The sequence below is a fragment of the Carassius carassius genome, chromosome 15, assembly GCF_963082965.1.
Source record: "Carassius carassius chromosome 15, fCarCar2.1, whole genome shotgun sequence".
Classification (NCBI taxonomy): domain Eukaryota; kingdom Metazoa; phylum Chordata; class Actinopteri; order Cypriniformes; family Cyprinidae; genus Carassius; species Carassius carassius.
This window is the reverse complement of record NC_081769.1, coordinates 15,365,054-15,386,764: the sequence shown is the minus strand read 5'-3', so window position 1 is coordinate 15,386,764 and position 21,711 is coordinate 15,365,054. Positions and strand designations below refer to the sequence as shown.

The 21,711-nt window shown below is 38.4% G+C and overlaps 1 protein-coding gene across 1 annotated transcript; it reads right to left on the bottom strand.

Moving 5' to 3' along the window:
* Window positions 1-9,497: 9,497 nt before the first annotated feature.
* On the bottom strand, window positions 9,498-21,143 carry has2 (hyaluronan synthase 2). The gene is made up of 4 exons (XM_059567538.1): window positions 20,662-21,143; window positions 14,376-15,002; window positions 12,651-12,752; window positions 9,498-11,655 (listed from the first exon to the last, which is right to left on the bottom strand). The coding sequence occupies exons 2-4, from the start codon at window positions 15,000-15,002 to the stop codon at window positions 10,726-10,728; spliced, it is 1,659 nt and encodes a 552-aa protein (XP_059423521.1). The 5' UTR covers window positions 20,662-21,143; the 3' UTR covers window positions 9,498-10,725.
* Between the last annotated feature and the right edge of the window lie 568 nt (window positions 21,144-21,711).

Genomic DNA, 21,711 nt, shown 5'->3' with positions numbered 1-21,711 from the left:
AATTAAAATATTTTGTGTTTATGATATTTTTAATAACAGAACAAATAACATGTGAATAACATTCTGATATTTAATTAATCTAGTGTATTCTACGTAAAAACACTCTTTTGTGTGTCATGGTTATGCAATGACATCAGAACCTCATTTAGCCACTTTTAGCAACACATCGATCTGCCTTTAGCAACTTCCCCTGAAAATTAGTTGGCAACACTCTGGGTGAGGTAGCGACCAGGAAGCTTAAAAGCAGTGGTGCTGGCCCTGCTTCTGCCGAGGCGGAGCGGCAGCTGCACTTGTGGGGTTTGCAGATGGATCTGGTGGGTGAGTCCCTCTACTTCATCATTACAAAGAAAGATGGTTGTGTCCTATTTTAGATCTGCATCAGTTGAACAGCTCAGTCATGCAACTGAAGTTCAGGGTGCTCACTATCAAGCAAGCCATGTCTCAGATCAGGTCCAAAAAGATGCACATTCCATATCGCCATCCTTCCCCATCACAGGAAGTTTCAGAGGTTTGCTGCCGGAGTGAAGCTTACCAATATTGGGTTCTTGCCTTTGGCCTTGCACTCTCACCCCGCACTTTCACAAAGTGTGTGGATGCTGCTCTGGCTTCACTGCAACTCCAGGGCATCCGCATACTCAGCTACATCAACAATTGGTTGATATTAGGCATTAGCTCAATCAGAACAGATTACAGTTTCGGTATCGAGATGTCCTTCTCACTCACATGAAAGAGCTGGGGTTAAGACTAAGTGTGCTTTCTCCACTACAGGGAACCACTTATCTAGTCATGATGTGTGATTCGACCATGATGCAGGTATGTCTCTCTCCTGCTTGGATCGAGTCGATCCTCACTGCAGTCATGAGAGTTACAGAAGGCCGATCACTCACTGTCAAGCAGTTTCAAAAGCTGCTCTGTCTGATGGCAGCTGCGTCCATCGCGATACCTTTTGGCTTTGTTGTAAATGAGATTCCTAGGTCTCCTAGGCGATGCATACGTGCCTTAGACATGTGGAGGAAACCTTGGTTCTTGTCTCAGGGCCTGGTGCTGGGAGTTCCTTGTCACCGCGTAATGCTAGTGATGGATGCATCCCTCACTCATGACCACTCAGTCTGCAATCTGTGGAGGGGTCACCATCTCGCGTGGCACATCAACTGCCTGGAGATGCTGGCCCTGTTTCTAACATTGAATCACTTTTACCAGACCTAAGAGATCGCCATGTGCTTGTGCACACTGACAACACAGCAGTGGTCTATTATATCAACCACCAAGAAAGTCTGCATTGGGAACCCCTTTACAGGCCGGTGCACCACATCCTTTTGTCGTCCCAGGGGAAACTCCTTTCACTGAAAGCAGTTCACATCCCTGGGCATCTCAATATGGGAGAAGACATCCTGTCAAGAAAGGGGCCGAGCCCCGGGGAAGAGAGGCTTCACCCCAAGGTGGAGAAGCAGATATGGAGTGTCTTTGGCCAGGTTCAGGTGGACATGTTTGTGACTCAGGAGACATCGCACTGTCCTCTCTTGTTCTCTCTGAGTCATCCAGCTCCACTGGTGCCATGGTACAGACTTGGCAGAGGCTTTGTCTGTATGCCTTTCCCCCAATCGCTCTCCTCCTGGGATTTCTGGAGAGAGTACGCCGGGACGGGGTACATTAAAAAGCCTATTTGGTAAAGTGTTGGAGTTCCTTAAGGCCCGATTCTCCACAGGGTTGACCCACTCCACCTATAAGGTCCATGTGGCGGTCATTGCAGCCTACCACACCCCTCTCGGTGGCCAGTCAGTGGCCTAGTTACACGTTTCCTCCGCAATGTGCTGAGGCCTCTGGTATAATCTTGCGTCCCCCGTGAATCAGAGTGCTGTCACTCTGAGAGCATTCCCATAGCGTTTTGACGCAGCATCTTGTTCCCTTGGGTTACATGTGTAACCTGGAGACAGGTATTTTTTATTTTTTGTGGGAAACATAATCATAATGTTCTTAAATGACAATATTCTCTCAAACATTTTAAATGATGACTAATTACATATATTTAAGTATACAGGTACAACAATAAAAAATAAATCACTGACATTTTAGACAAATTTGACAAGTTAATTTGTTGTTAGTTGTTATTATTTTTCTCCCGCCAACAGAAACTGTTTCCAAGGTCTGGATCCCTAAATACAAAGACAGGATCCTTTTTGGCCAATCAAGTTACAGGACCGGAACTAATTGTTGTATAAAACATAGCAATCGCCAACTTTCCAGTAGCTTTCACTATTTTCCATTTGTGTTTATTTCTGTTGGACAATATGGCACAAGGTCACACAACTGTATTGTGCTCTATGATTTTCTTCAGTATTGTGCAATGCAATTTTAGTATACTCTACATGCAATGGGTTAGTTTTTCTCTTTTTTATTGCAGTTAATCAAGATGTAAATTATCCCTGCTCATTGCTACATCTTGAAACTGTGCCTTCTTCCTTAAATCCCTTTGGCTCATGACACAAAACCTCAATGTGATGCTAAAAAGTTTGGGAGTGCCTCTTAAATCATGTGTTTTGAATTTCAAAAGCTGCTCAAAAACGTGTGAAAGAGACTGTGGTGTATGCTCTGTCGTATGCAAGTGTGTGAACAGATGTTGCACAAACGACTAGATAATTTCTGTAATATGAAGCACAATACCGCATGGATTTGACAGCCAGACCCAGCCAACACCCAGTCCCAAAGGAGCTAATGGAAAAAAACTCCTATCTACTGAGCACAGCAGGGTTGGTCATGTACTGTTCCAGTTGCAGGAAGTCCCCTGGTTTATGTAGCATCTTGTACATAAAGAAGAGTCAAGTAGCATCTTAACTACTAAACATATGAAATATATTTGCATCCTGTTGCATCTACAGTGCTCATTCACAAAATGATACTCTCCAGCCTTTTGCATGTTCCTTTTTAGATAATGCAATTTATCTGCACAACATATTGCTAGTTTATTTTTGCTCTGCTAATAAAAAAAATAGTTCAAAACCCATTTCATGTCTCCAAGCAAAACACATCAATAAAATCAGTTGAGGGAATGATTCAATGACTTACTCATTAGTATTTTTCAGTTCTTATGTGAATCTGTGTTTTCAAAATTGATTCAGGGATTCAATTATTCAATAATTCAACTGACTCTTTCATAAAGACAATCACTTATCGCCAATCTTACAATCTTAAAAACAAAGGTTATTTTTTGGAATTGATGAATCCATGACAACTTTACATTCCACAAAAGGTTCTCAATGGTGAGAATTTCTAGATTTTGTAAATGTTCCACTTCGAGAAAAAAAAACGGTTCTTTTAAGAACTGTTCACTAAACGTTCCTTGGGGAAGCAGAAATGATTCTTCTATGGCAGGGGTGCCCAAACTGGAGGCCTGTGTCCTGCAGAGTTTAGATCCAACCCCAAGTAGACACAACTGAACCAGCTAATCAAGCTCTTGCTAGGCATACTAAAACCTCCAGGCAGGTGTGTTGATGCAAGTTGAACGTTGCTTGACCAATCACTTTTCGAGATTCCACAATCTCTTCCTCCTAAACCATAAATAAAATGCAAAAAGGTTCAGCATCTGTGTGGACCTAAACATGGCTCATCTAGTCCATTCATCTTCTTCTTGAAGACACAAACTAGTTGAGAACATTTCCCAACATGTCTCACCCCAATGTCAAAACTGTATCTGTGTATCTGTAACTGCGTATTAAAGGGCTGTGCGATTGTTTGCATAGACACAAATATTAATATCAACTGATATTATTTTTAGTGCAAAAATACTGAGCTGGGAATTTAGCTGCTTTACTCTATTTATTCACAACCTTTGACGTGAGTTGGCTTGCAGATCTTGATGTCTCCTAATGGATCTCATTCACATGTATTCGTCATCTGATGTTTAAAAAGCCAGCTCATTTTAATCATCAGGCTCAGGGGAGACCCAACAGCAATCTGTGCTGTAAAGAGACCATTTGTTTTATTCATTTATGAGAATTCAAGCTGGCATGATTTCTTCACAAACGCACTTTGTTTTTGGTTTTTCTCTCCTTTTCTACTCTGTTGTTGGCTCTGAACCTTGGACTGTATTTGTTGCATCTGGGATTAAGCTGACTTCAGATAAAACTGGTTAAATAGAACATGGACAGTGATGTACAGTACTCATGCTTTACACAACAAATCTGGCTTTTATATTCTAGTGGACATTAAGTTTCAAACAATGGCTCATTGACTTCACCGAAAGTGAACATTTATTAAAAATGTAGCACTGTTTTTACTCTAAATGAGCAAAATATTTCTCCAAATGATCCCCGTGACATTATGACATACTCAGCTCATTTCAACGCATAATTTACAAATTCAGCTCGACCTGGGTTGCTCCTGGTGGAATATCTTTATTGTTCCTCTTGGACTGAGATTCCAGGAAATGCTCACTCTCTACATCCGTGTGTGTTCTATGTTAGCAGAATGGCGGTGAATCTCTTTTCGAGAGTAGTTTTCAGAGTAGAAGCAGAACTCATCTCTGTTCATTCACACTGGGGTGTTGAGTATAATGGATGAGGCTGTCAGATCCTGCTGCTAGAGGTTAATAAACGCAAAGTGAAAGATTTGATTCAAAGTCTATGCAGTTTGCACTTCACAAGCTATTCTGGCAAGAGACTCATCCTGTGCAAATTATCCTTTTATTACTTTTTACTTTTTTGCTGTCTTCTTGTAGAGAAATTCCCCCTCAGACAAACCTTGGTCCAAGTAGTACACTTGTCTGTCTCTAACATCTGGTTAATAGAGTTTGTTGTTCAGTTTGCTTTGTTAGGTACTGTTGTGTAAGCTGTGTGAATGTGTTTATGGGTAGTGAGTGTGTTTTAAGGCACCTCCCTTTTTCTGTTATGATACGTGAAACATTTTATTGGATGCAGAAATAAAGAAGAATTTGCCTGCCAAGAGGGACCGAAACAAAAGAGCACTGGACATATTTAATCTACAAACACAAAACAAAAGAAACATGCAAATTCATCTGTACAGGATGATTTGTGCTGCTGGGATTTGAACCATGAGTGCTGAATTACAATATGAAATAAATAATGATTGAAAATAATAAACTACTCAATTAGTAATTTTTTTATTATTTCATTATTTGTTTAGTTATTTACTTAGTTGTAAAAGTTTAAGCTTTCAGTAAAAAAAAAAGAAAAAAACATGTGTGCACCTTTTCTATCACAAATTTGATTAATGAAAACATTTTTGCGAATTTCTTTTTTTCATTAAATTTATTATTATTATTATTATTATTTTCATTTTAACTCACATTGTTTTCTATAAAGGTTACGGTGAAGCTTTTTTAAAGATTTTTAAAGGTTTTAAAAATATAAATGTGATACGTATAATAAATGTGAATTTTACAATTACAAAACTCTTTTGCTATTTTTTTTTTATTTTTATTATTCAGGCTATTCAAATAATATTTTAAGTTATTTTACAGTGAATGTTATTATTTATATAGAGGGAATGGTGTCATAGCACCTAAGGTAAAATTGTATATAATTTTGTAAACACTAAAACAAAAATCATGTTAATATGCATATTATGTCTATGCTATTGATAAAGTGAGCAGGTATCGGGAAATGAGTAAAAACCATGGAATAAGATAAAAAAGGTAACACTTTAGAATAGGGAACACATGTTCAAGAGTTTTCTCTCAATAAACTCCTAATTTGCTGCTTATTAATAGTGAGTAAGGTAGGTGTTATTATTAGGTATTGGTTCGAGTGAACGGATCTAGATTATGCAGAATGACGCATTAATATGTTCTTAATAAGTACTAATAATCAGCCAATATGCTAGTAATATCCATGCTAATAAAATACAGAAAATTGGTCCTTAAAATAAAGTGTTACCAAGCAAAATTGTGCCTTTGGTTGTCAGAATCTGAATGCAAATCATTTTGATAGAATACAGTCATTAAAGATCTCATTTCAAGCTAATTGCAGACATTTAGACGGACAGTCTATTGATGAAAAGTGCTATGATTACTTTACTTTTAAAGCATAAAGCATAAATTTTATTTAAACAACAGATCTACATAATATTAACTTACGCAGTTTTTAGGGGACATATTGTATTAGCCCTACAGTTAAAGCATACTATTTAAACCTATACAATTTTACATAACTTTTTTTTTTTTTTTTTTACAAATGCAAGTTTATATCTACCAGTTTGGACTTTAAAACTTAATTTAAGTTTGTTAATTCTGAAGTCAAAAGGCAGAAGTCAGGCATATAAACAGAAAAATGATTTTCTGCCACCAGATAGGCTACGCCCCCAACAAAAACATTGAATTAACATCTATTTTAGGTGTACATGGTCATTTATAGGGATGTAAATTCTCAAACATCACAACGCAGGATATTTCTGAGGCACCAGGTTTACAAAAGTGACCAATAAAGGCTGCATGTCCTAGTGAACCTTTGACCTGTGAATCCCCCTGTGAATCCCCCCCCCCCCCCCCCCCCCATGTAGTCTTCCCATATGATACTTCCAAGCAGAGCAGAGCAGAGCTCCACACTGGGCCTGTCGCTCAAAACCCATAACCTCATCTTGACATTGCAAGTTTGATTATTCTCGGTCCAACACACCGATAGCTGAAATACCCAACAGAACTGGGTGATGTGAGAAATTCTCCAATAAAGGTAATACTGGAAGACTGCTGTCTCAGTGGAATATCCTTTAGGCATTTGCATGTTGCAAAGGGACCATTTGTCTTCATCACTTTGTATATTATCCGCCCAAACTTTTAGTTTAGGATGATTTATAACCATTGAATGGGCAGCCTGGGGTTTAAAGACTCCACACGATGGGTTTTTGTTTGTCCTAAATGAAAGAGATGATCATTTCATGATCAATTATCCTAAAGCATATTTGGGGATAAAATGAAACAAAACTACCACAGGACACCCAAACTTTCAAAGGTCGAACAGAAACACCTCTCACCTTTAAACGTTTTTTTTTTTTTTTTCACAGCCGTAGTCTGTTTTGATATTTTGCATGACTGAATTATATTAATTCAAGTAGAGACGTAAAACTCAATGTGAGACATAGAGCGGACCAGAGAAGGAAAAGGGTGCTTGTCTCTTTTTTCAGAGCTAGAGGTTCCCTATTCCCTTGAAAGTAACACCGATATCTTTTAAACTTATGAGACATGAGTCGAGAGTTTGAAAAGAAAGACTTAGGCCTATACATTAAATTCTGTATAACATGCAAGCACTTTCAACTCAAATCTAATCAGGAAGTTCAAGTACTCTAATATCAAGACCTCTTAAAGATTACTTATAGGTTTTAAAAAAGCCTTGAAGACTTTATATTGTTGATTTGTACCGTATATAACTGATTAAAACCTTCCCAAGTAATATTTATTTATTTATTGTATTTACTCTAAGAATTTTTCATTCTGAGTTCAGCAAAATATAGTGCTGTTCAAGATGCAAGTTGACCTTCATTTCATTAAAGATAATTTCATGGCTATAAGCACATAGGGTACATGATGTTTGTCAAAAGGACTGACTGCAACTTGACCAAACTGGTGAACATTTGTGACCCCCTAAATGTGTTTGCACTGTATTTTCCTTTCTTACTTCCATGCTAAGATTATTTTTGATGAAAAGAACGTGGAAAATGAGCCAGTGGACTTTGTTCTTGTTTGTTCTGTGCTCCATTTCATAACAGCAATGTTCATCCTGTATGCAGCGTTTCAGTATTTCCAGATGGAATACTGATGGATACTAAAGGAATACTTTAGCCAAATATAATTGAATCAGTCCATTAATGGCATATGTCCATGCCATCCAAGTGTGTATTTCAGATGTCTGTTCTGTTAAGCAAACTGGGAAGCTGTATGTAAAATTACTAGTTAGACAGATGTAGATAAATAGATGCAACTGTATAAGATTAATTTAAAGATTTTTAATTGCCCAGTTTTGTACACAGTATAAACAGACAATGCTTGTGGCTCATCTGCAGACACAGTCAGTGTGTAGCAAGCTTTCAGTGTGATTTGTGCCATTCGGTGTGACCATCTCCACCTGGCAGTTACATCAAGTGTATTGTTACCTCTGTGTAGACATCTTCACAGAGCCCTGGGAGTGCTTGAGAACACGACATGAGCTAAACCTATTTCCATTTCAGGGAATAGTCTTTTAGTGGAACTTATTCAGTATGCCCAAGCTGTTTTTTTTCCATACAGTGACCAAGGCTGTGCACCATGAAGATATTAAAATTCAATTCCTGAATTTGAATTGAGGCAGTGACCAGGAATCAGAAGAAATATTAACGCAAGGAACTATAACTAAAATGAATAAAAAACAGAGGAAGCTAAATCAAAGGAAAAACAATAATAATTATGAAATACAAGCTTTAATAGATAGATAGATAGATAGATAGATAGATAGATAGATAGATAGATAGATAGATAGATAGATAGATAGATAGATAGATAGATAGATAGATAGATAGATAGATAGATAGATAGATAGATAGATAACTTCTTTAACTTCTTTCCTTCCTTAAGTTCGATTCAAATCATCTAATGAACTGAATTATAAATTACAACTATAAATTTTACACAACTTTGACAATAACTGCAGCATTGGTACAGTTGTGCCACATGGCATGCATCCTGTCAGCCACATGCAACCTTCATAAAAGTACACATGGTCACAGACAGCATAACAATAAACTTCCATGAATTCTGCAACGCCTAGTAAGGTCTTGACCGCAATAAATTTGCCCTATTCTATACATGACTGGAGCTTTCAGATGGAATCCTCTCCACCTGTGGCCAAGTGGAGGAGCGCAGCCCCAAGCTGAAGCTGCCAAGACTACACAAAGTCTGGGATGAGGAATTTTTTGGACAGCCAAGGAAGATGGCTCCTGAGTTCATGCCGTCATCAGCCCATGCAGGTTTTCCAAGAGTGCCATGGGCACAATTCAAAGTTGTCAGCAGTGTTTGAGATGGATTTTGCTTGCCAAGTCTACGGCTACGAACAGAATAATTTACTCTTTTTACAGAATTGTGAGTTTCATCTCTAGTCTAACCCATGAAATCATCTTTGATTTATAGACTAACATGACAGCATGCACTAAGGGATTATACTGCAGTGCTGCAGACATCTTTAAGTGCTTAGTCTAGACTCGGGCTACGTGGTTGCTCCATCCTGCTTACAATGTATATATCATAAACAAAAAGCATTGCCATGGCAATCTTCCTTCCTGATACCGCGTGAAAATAATTGTTCTATTCATCCCTCATCAGTCGCTGATTAAATAAAACGAAGGCCAAGTAAGGTTCTTGTGTGTAAGAGCAATCTGAGGTCTCAGGAATTCCCCTACTCACTACTTACAGAAGCCACAATTACAGAGAGAGAAACAAAAAACAGATTCATCAGGTCATGTATTTATTTTTCAAAGACATGATGCTTACAAAGGAAACAGATACGAATACGAATGGATACGAATTATAAAGTATTTTATTTGATTTGGCACAAACACAAAAGTGCTTTATGACAATACTGCCTTAGTAAAAGCCCTCATCAATTACAATCCATAGTTGATATGCGCTTCAAATCATAATGTTCTTAAAAATTTGGTAAACATTTTGTAAATAAAATCAGGGGTTCTCCAGGAAATTAAGGCATGGGCGTCACTGGAAAAGCTTCCTTGCAAATGTTCTGGACATTGATGGATGACATAAGTTGAAATAATGTTGAAATAATAACAATCACAAGAGGCATCTGTGCCTCATTTATATGCAAATGCTCTTGTGTCACTTTCTGGACGATTTACATAGCAATGTGATATTGGCACATGCTGAAATTGCATAGATTGTGTAGGACTGTCAATTATTTCGACAGGACAATTCAAACATTCAACCGAACCAGCATACGATAATTTCAAATTACAAATATTTTGCGGAGAAACACATAAGAAAGCTATAACCCATTATGTTGTATAAATAGACTGGTCTTCCCTCCACATAATACTTATCATAATAACACAGGTTCATCGCCTTCTTGTCAATGAATAACTTATCTCTAGATTTGCCTTTTATTGCTGTCATCACAGAGACAAATCCAGCTTCTGAATTTCACATTTTGGTCAGATAGGCAAGTCTTAAAGAGTTACATTTCCTTCTATTTATTGAAAATAGAGAATCTTTGGTGGCAAAGCAAAAAATAAAAGTCTATATAAAAGGCATTAAAATACATTATGCAAATGCAAAGTACAGCACAATCAAAAAAATACTCAGAAGTTCTGTTTTGGATTTCAGTTTGAAAACGTATACATAAAATATTTTATATATATAAAAACAAGTTAAAATTAAAAATCATAAATTAAGAAAAAAGAGTCTCGTCAGACTCTATCCCAAATACTCACACAATGCAACCACTGAGGTATTTCGTTCCTTAAAGTTCTATATCAAGAATTATGCATAATGAGAGTGAACGTGAAAGTGCAAAGAAGTTGTCATTTGGTGGTGGAATACTAAAACATCAAGAGTGTCAAAGCTCACACATTGCAAAGTTTTTCCTCTATCACTTCAAAGGAATATCCTTAGTAACAGACACAGCAGCAATGATGTCTCCTCACTTCCTGTCACCTGTGGACAGCCACTTTAAGATAGCAGTCTGAGATTGTTTTTAATGTAAACGTAGAAAGGACGAAGGGCACTGGGAAATACTATACGTCAAGAACCATATCATACTGTTGTCCTTTCTTCCTCTTGCCACACTTCATAATGAGGACTGCGTACAAAGTCAAGAACACGACCCAGTAGCTGGCATACACAATTGCGCCGATTATCAAAATCACTTTTTCGGACTCTGGAAAAGGCTTTCGTGTCTCTTGGATTATTGTATAAATAATGCCAACAAAAAGAATGGTGAACCAAACTGATATCGGAATAAGTCCGATAAAGTTCACTACCACGGTCTTCCTTCCAGACGTTCCCCAACCGGATTTGTTTATGGTGGCTATTGCGAACATCTTTGCTGGTAGCAGACTCGACATGTATAACACTGAGTAGAAAGACATGAAGACCATGACGATGTTTCCGCGGAGGCAACTTGCGAACGAAGACTTGATGAGCGCCACCACCTGGACGATCAGCAGGAACAGAAGAATATTCCAGATCCTGCCCTGGTAGAAGAGCTGGATCGCAGTGGCGATGAGAAAGAAGGGGAAGAAGCCGGTGATGACGGCTTCGTAGGTCATCCACAAGTGGTGCTTGTGAAACCACATGGAGTTGTAAAGCCACTCTCTGAAATACGATTTACTCCAGCGGGTCTGCTGGTTGAGCCAGCGTAGGTAGGTAATGGGCGTCTCGGTCAAGCACTTGGAGCGGGCGGTGTATTTTGTGGCATATCCCAGGCTCAGGACTCGGTTGGTCAGGTGGCGGTCATCGCCAAAACTGCAGTGGCTTCCCATGAATGTCTGATTGTACCAGTCCTCCAGGAACTCATGAAGCAGGGAGTTCCTGTACATCCCCAAGGGCCCGCTGATACATTGAACACACCCAAAATATGACTGGCAAGCTCTTTCGATGTTGAACGCCATCCAATATCTCACACTGCTGAGGAAGGAGACCCACGATTCATATTTGTTCAGAATCTAGAGGGACAGAATAACAAACAGGATTAGAAATCAAAGGGAATCTACAGTTCAACATACAGAATGACATATGTGTGTCTTGGTCACCTGCCACATATGGAAATAACACAGAATGTAGATTGAAACATTAAAGATCCGTGAGAAACTAGTAATGATCTAAAGGCTCTTTGTACAGGATGCACGGTAAAATGCATTTCTGCTGACATATAAAGTATATTTAAGTACTTTAAACAACTTTATCGATTCACCCTGCCTCCTCCACCCCAAAAAACAACAACTGTCCTGACTATAAATCTGATTACTGGAGTGGGGGGGAAACCCTGATTTCATGTTACACAGACTTTTTTTTTTCAGTCCATGTCGCTATACTGAAGTCTTACTCTGTATGTAACCCACAAACAGTATGCTTTCTTTAATTCTGACCTCCGGTTTCACAGACTTAAGCCTAGTCCCAGACTAGAATGCTTGTCTGGGTTGTTTTAACTGAAAGAAACTTGCACTGACAGATCTTAAAATATGTCAGTCCCATTGTTTTGTCTCAAGATGCACATCCGCAGTGGTTTTATCTAAGGCACATTTATAAAAGTTACTTAAATGTCCTAATTGATCTAAGGTCTAATCCTGTCTTAAATTAAGCCCTGTCTTTAAAACCAGGCCTAATACAGATTTATAATAGCAAATCCATTAATTATCAAAAGGAAGAATTTTCTGAATTTTCCCACATGGATATTATGCAATGGCTTTTGGCACTGCATTAGCTAAAATATCAAACCAAGTGGTATCTACAAATAAATAACTTCTCAGAATGAACAGACATTTGGTTTTGATTGATTGATTGATTGATTGATTGATTGATTGAGCCATACTTAGACCAACACTAAAACTCAATTTTGGACATTTTTAAAATTAATTTAAAAAAATACCTATTTATGCTTATGTAATGTGAATTATTGATTCTGTAGATTGATACATTAAAACAACAAGAGAACGCATACCTGCACATCTCCACCTACTCCTCCAACCATGGGATCTTCTTCCAAAACCTTCACCATCTCCACTGAGGAGGCCGGGTCTAACATGGTGTCTGAATCACATACCTGCATTCAGCACAATATAGATACATCAATAAAGGATACACATGGTTTACCCTTAAAAATAAAAATGCATACAGTAGTGCATTTTACACATGTTTGAACAAAATGTTCTCCTGAAAATTAAGTTAAACCAGAGTTTGCACCACATGCACTGATGCACCACACTGTTCAGCAAGATACAAAGATGCCTAATATCATCATTAATATGTTGTGTTCCTTCGAAGAGATCTTTGGTGCATATATATATATTTTTTTTTCACAATCACATATATAGAAACCAGCTTGTCTTTGGTTGAGTGGTCACAATGAATCAAACGTGCTGCTAACTATGTTGGGATAAGAATATCAATCTCACCCAGAGGTCATTTTAATCATTAAGTTCTGGCTTACATGTTCAGTTATAGGGCCAAAAATTTAGGCGCATCAAACACAAGCACACACTGTTCAAATTTTAGTAGAGATTTGGTTTAAGTGTTCTAACATTAAAACATTTAAGCAAGCATAGGCCAGAAGTTATCTAGCTTTTTCCAGGGAAAGTCATGTATGCCAGTTTGCTTTTACAACTAAACCCCGTAGTGAGACTAACCAGAGGCCATGTAGCAAGATCAGTGATAAGTTAAACACAATTAGGCCTCTACACTCAGAGCAAAGGTCAGGGATCTCATTGGAACCAGGTGGCATGTGGATAAAATAACATCATGTGTTCAGTATACAAAGGAGCTTTCACAAAATTATCCATAAATGACAGCTTCGGGTTTACCTTTCTCAGAGACTGTTCACACAGAACACGTACTTAATTTTCAACTTGACGCAGATTTTCAGAAATGTGATGTTTATGCATCAAACGGTCAAATATGTAGTGTATGTTTACATAGAAAAACAACTAACTGAAACGCAAAAACATTCTGTGAGAACTGACGTTCAGATGTTCTTCTAAGTGTTGAGTTTGGTGAGCTTTGGTGAGCTAATCTTTCTTACATCAAAAGTGATTGCACAATTGTTTGGATTACATAAGAGGACATTCAATCAATAGTTTGCTGATAAATCTTCAGAAAGACATTTTGTTGCAAATGGTTTGAACAAAAGTAAATATTCTCACGTAGTGTTCTACCAAAGTCTATTTTGTGATGTGAAAACCCATTCATACAGCTGTTCTCAACTCTAAAATTATCCAAAATAATTAGCCTCCTTTGTTTGAGCTTGTAAAAATTCAGGAGTTGGAATTATGTTTTGAATAAACCACCACAGAAAAAGTCCTCGGTGTTTAATGTATTTATGTGACTTATTTATGAACATGTATTTATGTTACACGTTCCCTTGAGTTAAATAACCATTTAATGTCATGAGCTAGTAGTATGTGCTTCGAGATGGCATGGAAAATACCAGCCATCTGTTCTGGAAATGCCAGAAATATCCCAGAGATATGCAAACGAATTCCCACAGAAGTCCCTCAATGAACAGCATCAGTGTTAACCAGGAATGTACTTTCCTCACTCTCAGTTCACTACATGCTTCAGCCTAGCATCCACTTATGGAGTCACAAAAGCTTCTTTGTACAATTTGCCTGTGTTGCCCTCGTTTACTTGGCTAGGCAAGGCTTGAGCCGCCTGAGAGAGATAGACTCACCTGTACGTAGTCAACACTTCTTCCCAGGGCTTTGAAGGCGGTGTACATGACCTCCCTCTTCCCGCCCCACTTCTGCATGATGCACACACACTTATTGTTGAGAACCAGACGAGAAATGTGCTGCAAGCTCTCAGCATACGATTCTTCGGTTTCTTCTGCTCCTTTCTGGTGGTAGTTGCTTTTCCAAATGTATGTGGCTGCCTTGTCCCGGCCCATGATGTCCCGGAAGATCTCCATCATGTAGCAGTCATCATCATTGTTCCCATCGATAACCATAATAACTTTTATCCCAGGGTAGGTGAGTCTTTTCACCGATAATAAACACTTTTTCAGGTAGTTGGGGTCTTCCTGATAGGCTGCGATGCAAAGGGCCAGTGACTTGTTGAGTTTGATCGGTGTTTCCAGGGAACGTTTCATGTTTCTGTGTTCCAGTAGAGCAAACAAGCTCTGGATGATGAGGTGAACGACTAGAATTGCCCCATAAAGACCAAAGGACAAGTAGTTGCCTGCAGTCGTTATGAGCTTATACCCCATGATATAAGCAGTAGAGATTCCCACAAGCAGCGAAATGCCGAACAGTGTCGTCCCAACAATCCTCAAGTAGGTGATCACTTTATCACATTTCATCTGAAACAACAATAGGACATTGAGGGGTGAATATTATGATTTGCAACTACTGGACCAAATGTGTTCTTCCGAAGAACAGATTTTTGCTCATACAGTTAAAGTTAGAATGTCCAGTGTTGTTTTGGACCCAACTGACTTTTATTGTACAGACAAAGACTGTTCTTCAGAATAACTGCTTGAACTAGTCACACAGGTTTGGAATGGCATGAGGGTAGTTAAATGAACACAGCAACTTATTAGACAGCACTCATAAATGAAATTAAAGCGGATGTGTGGACAGCTTTGTGGTAATAATGACAGACTTTTGCTCCTATGGAAGCATAAAATACATGCATCTGTTCTCACCGCATAAGTGACAGTATATTTCAGACGGCATCATTTTTCTTCCTCTTTTCCTAACCCTAACCGTCTTTAAGACCATTTGTTCCAAGTTTCCTTACTAATGCAGTTCCCCATCTGCTTGGCAGACATGACTATGCAGCACCACCCACTGACATCATCTGTTTATATCTCCGTGGGAACGCATGAACAGTGAAATTTAGATTTCAGAGGGCTCTACTAAAGACCCTTTGTCTTATTACTGCTGAACATGGCCATTGCATTAATGATGGCGTCTTGTTTTATCGACTCAAATCTCGTTTCTTCTTTGACATCGTCCCTCATTGTTTTGATTATAAAGCGGTTCTGGCCTGGGAGGTAGGTTGATATGATGGACTACAGCACAGTGTGAGTCTAACTGGCACGTGTCACAGCCTTTAACGTCATCCCGCATGTTTACGAGGCCCTCTGGACCCTCCAAACCCCACCTTATACGAATAGACACATGCAAGCCTATTGGATTAAGGGGAGCATGTGGTGTTAATGTCTCAAACGCCTGTACTGCTCTCAGGGTATCCCCAAACCTGCTTTCATGTCTTGTTTAAACTCTACATGAACCCAGACGGCTCATTTGAAAGTGCTAAGACTGCTGACAAGACAAAATCTAGCCCACGCCTAAGAGTACACTGACACTTATCATGGCCGTACAGGATATCTGAAGCATCATTGTCTTTGTCGATGACCTAATTTCTCATCTTTATACAAATTGGTAAAGGCTTTGCATCTCTAATGATGAATGTACAGGGTTTACATGTGCAGATTGACTCATCTTGTTGTGAATGCGGGTGTGCACCCCATTAGAGAATCCCGTAGATGAAATGGTCCTGTGTGAAACATTTGCCATCAGTAGATTTTGTCTGACTGAATGAAATATGCTAATTTGGCTCGTTCACACCAATTACGATAACTATCAAGTATAATAAGAAAGACCAAACCACATCAACAATGATAATGACACAGAGTAATGATATTGTTGGAATCAATTATAACCACAACAGTCAAACAGAATTCACCTAAATTTAGAGAGCATTTAATATGACAAAACTTCAGCATGCATTCATAATAAAACAATGGAATCATCCCTTGTTGTGAATGCTAATATAGTTATCGTTATCTTTGTCGTTATCTTTCTACAACCCGAATTCCGGAAAAGTTGGGACGTTTTTTAAATTTTAATAAAATGAAAACTAAAGGAATTTCAAATCACATGAGCCAATATTTTATTCACAATAGAACATAGATAACGTAGCAAATGTTTAAACTGAGAAATTTTACACTTTTATCCACTTAATTAGCTCATTTAAAATTTAATGCCTGCTACAGTTCTCAAAAAAGTTGGCACGGGGGCATCAAATGGCTAAAAAAGCAAGCAGTTTTGAAAAGATTCAGCTAGGAGAACATCTAGTGATTAATTAAGTTAATTGATATCAGGTCTGTAACATGATTAGCTATAAAAGCTTTGTCTTAGAGAAGCAGAGTCTCTCAGAAGTAAAGATGGGCAGAGGCTCTCCAATCTGTGAAAGACTGCGTAAAAAAATTGTGGAAAACTTTAAAAACAATGTTCCTCAACGTCAAATTGCAAAGGCTTTGCAAATCTCATCATCTACAGTGCATAACATCATCAAAAGATTCAGAGAAACTGGAGAAATCTCTGTGCGTAAGGGACAAGGCCGGAGACCTTTATTGGATGCCCGTGGTCTTCGGGCTCTCAGACGACACTGCATCACTCATCGGCATGATTGTGTCAATGACATTACTAAATGGGCCCAGGAATACTTTCAGAAACCACTGTCGGTAAACACAATCCGCCGTACCATCAGCAGATGCCAACTAAAGCTCTATCATGCAAAAAGGAAGCCATATGTGAACATGGTCCAGAAGCGCCGTCGTGTCCTGTGGGCCAAGGCTCATTTAAAATGGACTATTTCAAAGTGGAATAGTGTTTTATGGTCAGACGAGTCCAAATTTGACATTCTTCAGGGAAGGCCTTGTTTATTTCAGCAGGACAATGCAAAACCACATACTGCAGCTATAACAACAGTATGGCTTCGTCGTAGAAGAGTCCGGGTGCTAACCTGGCCTGCCTGCAGTCCAGATCTTTCACCTATAGAGAACATTTGGCGCATCATTAAACGAAAAATACGTCAAAGACGACCACGAACTCTTCAGCAGCTGGAAATCTATATAAGGCAAGAATGGGACCAAATTCCAACAGCAAAACTCCAGCAATTCATAGCCTCAATCCCCAGACGTCTTCAAACTGTTTTGAAAAGAAAAGGAGATGCTACACCATGGTAAACATGCCCCGTCCCAAATATTTTGAGACCTGTAGCAGAAATCAAAATTGAAATGAGCTCATTTTGTGCATAAAATTGTAAACTTTCTCAGTTTAAACATTTGCTATGTTATCTATGTTCTATTGTGAATAAAATATTGGCTCATGTGATTTGAAAGTCTTTTAGTTTTCATTTTATTCAAATTTAAAAAACGTCCCAACTTTTCCGGAATTCGGGTTGTAGAACAAGTTAAATATATAATGTTTGCCTATATGTCATGTATATTATCTCATGTATATTATCTGGCTGTGATCCAGCAGAGCAGGGAGGAGATACAAAGTGTCAAGGATCACTGATAGTTGAATCATCCTCAATGAGGAAAACTATAACTTCAGCTTTGAAGGTAGATGAAAAATTACAGTGCAGGAAAAGTACATTCGCACTAGCCAAGAGAGACCCAGGCGTGTAATGTTCCCTGAACGCCATCAGAAAATGAGTTTGCTTCTTTGAAATTATATATGTATAGAAATATTATTCATTTAGAGAGGATTTATACACTATGCTTGAACGTAGGGGGAGGTAGATTGTGTAGCTTAATAGAGACAGAGGATTTGTTCTTCTTTATCCTCAGATTTGGAGGAGTTTTCCTTTAGACAAAGCTTCATTTAAAACACAATGACTTGTGAAGGGCCATCAACGAGGCAGGAAATCCATGGCTCAGAGCTTAACACTCCTTTTGGGGAAATTGGATAGAGTAGTAGAGGATTGTTTTTATTTAGCAACAGTGGATGCTGTTAGAGTTGTCTTCCAAAATCAGCAAAACAAGTACTTAGGTGATATGTTGATCCTTTGTAATCTATCCCATTTTAATTTAAATATTCAAATAATAAATAATAAAAATGAAGAAAATATCAAATAACTTAAAATACTCAAAAAAGAAAGATAGCTTTAAAAGACTGATGCAAACTTGATGGTGGAATAAACTCAAGTTGTTTCACTGAAATTGTGTTGGTGGGAATTTTGGCACAGACACAAAACTAGAGACACTGCCTTGTTGCACATCCTACCCATCTGAGATACTCCAGTGTATTCCCAGGCATTGAAGGAAGCTTCTGCTTCTCCGAAGTGGGTGGTTCTGAAACGATGGGGAACTTGGGGATCTGCCATGGCCGCCTCCCAGAGGAACTATCCAACCACTAGCGCTGAGACACATCCATCACTCTGCCATGGCCCTGTGGTGTGGCCTTGTCAGACACTGTGGCCGCCATGTTCGCTGCTGTTCAGGCTCCTGCTACCTGGCGTAGTGCTAAATTCTGCCTCTAAACCTGTTTCTACCTTTCAACCTTCCAGGACTCTCATACCTTACTAGGTCTCACATTCAGTCCCCAAATAAAACAATGTTTTTCTAATGGTTAAGACTGTCAGAAAAAATAATGTGGCATTTCCACAAGTTGTTATTAAGTGCCTTGAGGGCTAACTGCAATTAGGTTATTGTATGAACTCAAACAGCCACTAGAAGACCCCTGGACTTGACACAACTTCTGCTGCCTGTAGTAGACTGTGGTGGACAGCTGGGTCTTATCTTAGGCACATGGACAAGGTTGTAGCATTTTGACCTCCAACTGCAGCCTAATTTTCAATGACACAATCACACACCCAGCACATTTACAACAGTAAAGTCTGGCAATCCAATTATATCAAAGTAGCATTTAGTAGGTAAAATGTTATCAATGCTGGCCATAATTTTGAAATGAGAATTAGAAGCTGCAGTGCTAAGATACTGCAAAGCTTTTCCCTTTATATGATCATATGATAACTTTGAAGATTAGATGACTGTAAAAATACATTATGAAAATGCAAATGTTTGGGGAAACATCTGAGAAACTATTGTTTTAAGGAGGAATTCATGTATGTTTAAGCAGAACACAACCCATTGTTGGCATTGGGAGGTCTGACCCCTATAATTAAGGCTTGAACCCCCCAAAAGAAAGTCAAAACAAAAGCATGTATTCTTGTAACATACAAGTATATGTACGTTTCAGTAGCCTTTTCAAACAACTGCATAATTAGATTACAAGTTAGCCAGATCACAATACAAAAGCTGATGAACCAAAGTCCTGTTGGCTTGAAGAGGTTACTATGGCAATAGTAGACTGCTTGAAAGTTTAGGATTAGTTTTGGATGGTGCATCGAAACTTATACATAGCCTATCAGTACTCTCTATAACTTTTTTAAGCATTTTAGAAATAAGAACAAAAAAATTAAAGGTGATTATAATTGCTTCCCGAAAATGTGGTTAAATTAAACCGACAAGTGTAGAAAAGGTTTCTGCTTAGTTTATATTATCCATTTGTTTCACACATTACCATGAAAACTCCTGAGGGAGCCTCCTGAAAAGCGTCATTGGCAGATTGCGTCACCCTCACTTTTACGGCTACTGCTGGATCGCGCGCGCAATATCTTTTCTGGTCTGCTATTGGTCAGAGGGTCCATATGGTGTTTAATTAGCCAATAGCCCTGGTAGAATCGCAAGTACTGAATAAATGTTTTAAATATATCAAGCTGACATTGTTTAGTAGCCTCACTGTTATTGAGAGAAATAAAATTTGTAAAAATGTAAAAATACGAAACCTGTCAGAAAGAGCAGCTGATGTGCACAGGTTTACCAATAATTAAAGAGAAGCAAATACGAAGTAAAGTAGATGAATAAAATTCCAGAACAAAATACCCGCTGTTATTTATCAGCTGTCCTGCTGAGTCGTGTTACTCGGAAATATGATATTAAACAGGCAGCTACAACCTGTAGGACTTTGAAAAATTTGGCACGTGTAGGTATTGCAATCACTTATGGCTGAACTCCATTCATTCAAATGTATCTCCCCTTATAATTGTTTAAACTAACTCTGTACCAACATGAAATGAATGCAAATAAACAATTCATCTAGCAGAACAACGTTTATCATTTGAACGACTTATCCATTAAATGAATCATGATCATACAGTACCTTGGAGCAGCTGTGTGGAGATGTCCCGTTAGTTTAACAGGGATGCTGTCCGAAGAGGCTCTGCGCGCTCCAGACACTGGATAAAACTTCCCATGCAAGTTTTTTGGGTCAAATATAGAATACACCGGCATGGAGCATCTAAAAACAAAGATGTACAGTATCCACGTTTTCCATAAAACGAATGAACATTAAAGTTTCTCGATTCCTCCAATACGTTAGAGTGTAGTTTGCATCAGTCTGCTGTGATGAGGTCTGTTGGAGCATCTTGGCAGTTCATTCTGACGTTGTCAGCTGTTAAAAGAATAAAAGTTATCCAACAGCAGTCAATGTTGGTGACTATAAATGTAACTCATTCAAGTTTTTCCAAGCGTACAGGTTGAAGCAGTGAACTGTCCTGTCCTATTCTGCGTCTAATTTCTTCCAGACGCTTTAACTTTATACTTCTTGTAAGCCATGCATTTGTAAGACTCTTTAACCGGGTAGGGGTTTGGACTTGTTTTAAAAGGGGGTTGGTTGGGGGCGAGGAGGAGTGAACATCTAAGAGAAAAAAAGTGCTGCCCATTCATACTTCCGAAAAGGGGGTGGGTATTAGTTAATCAAGCAATTTGCCAAACAGTCTTCAGCTAAAAAAAAAACCCGGCAAGCTGTATAATAATAATAATAATGATAATAATAAACAAATAAATAAAAAATAAAGTTAAATTATTAAAACGATTAATTATGAAATGATAATTACTAGGAATAACTATGAAAAATAAATAAATAAATGTATTCCTACTAAATGCATACAAACAAAAACGTGTTTTGGAACATTCTGAGTATTATTTACCTAAATGCATAAAAAATCAGTCGCTATTTTGTCCGTTTTTAGTAGAATACAGTTAATCGAACACGCATGAGAAGGTTTTTCTTTTTTCTTTTTTTGGTCTTTGATTCTCAGTTGCGCTTGTGATTGTGAGGGCAGGAGGCGCAACACACATATTTACCACAAGAGTGCGCCACACAATTCTAAATCTGTTCACATTAACAGCAGCGAAAGTTGATTTGCAA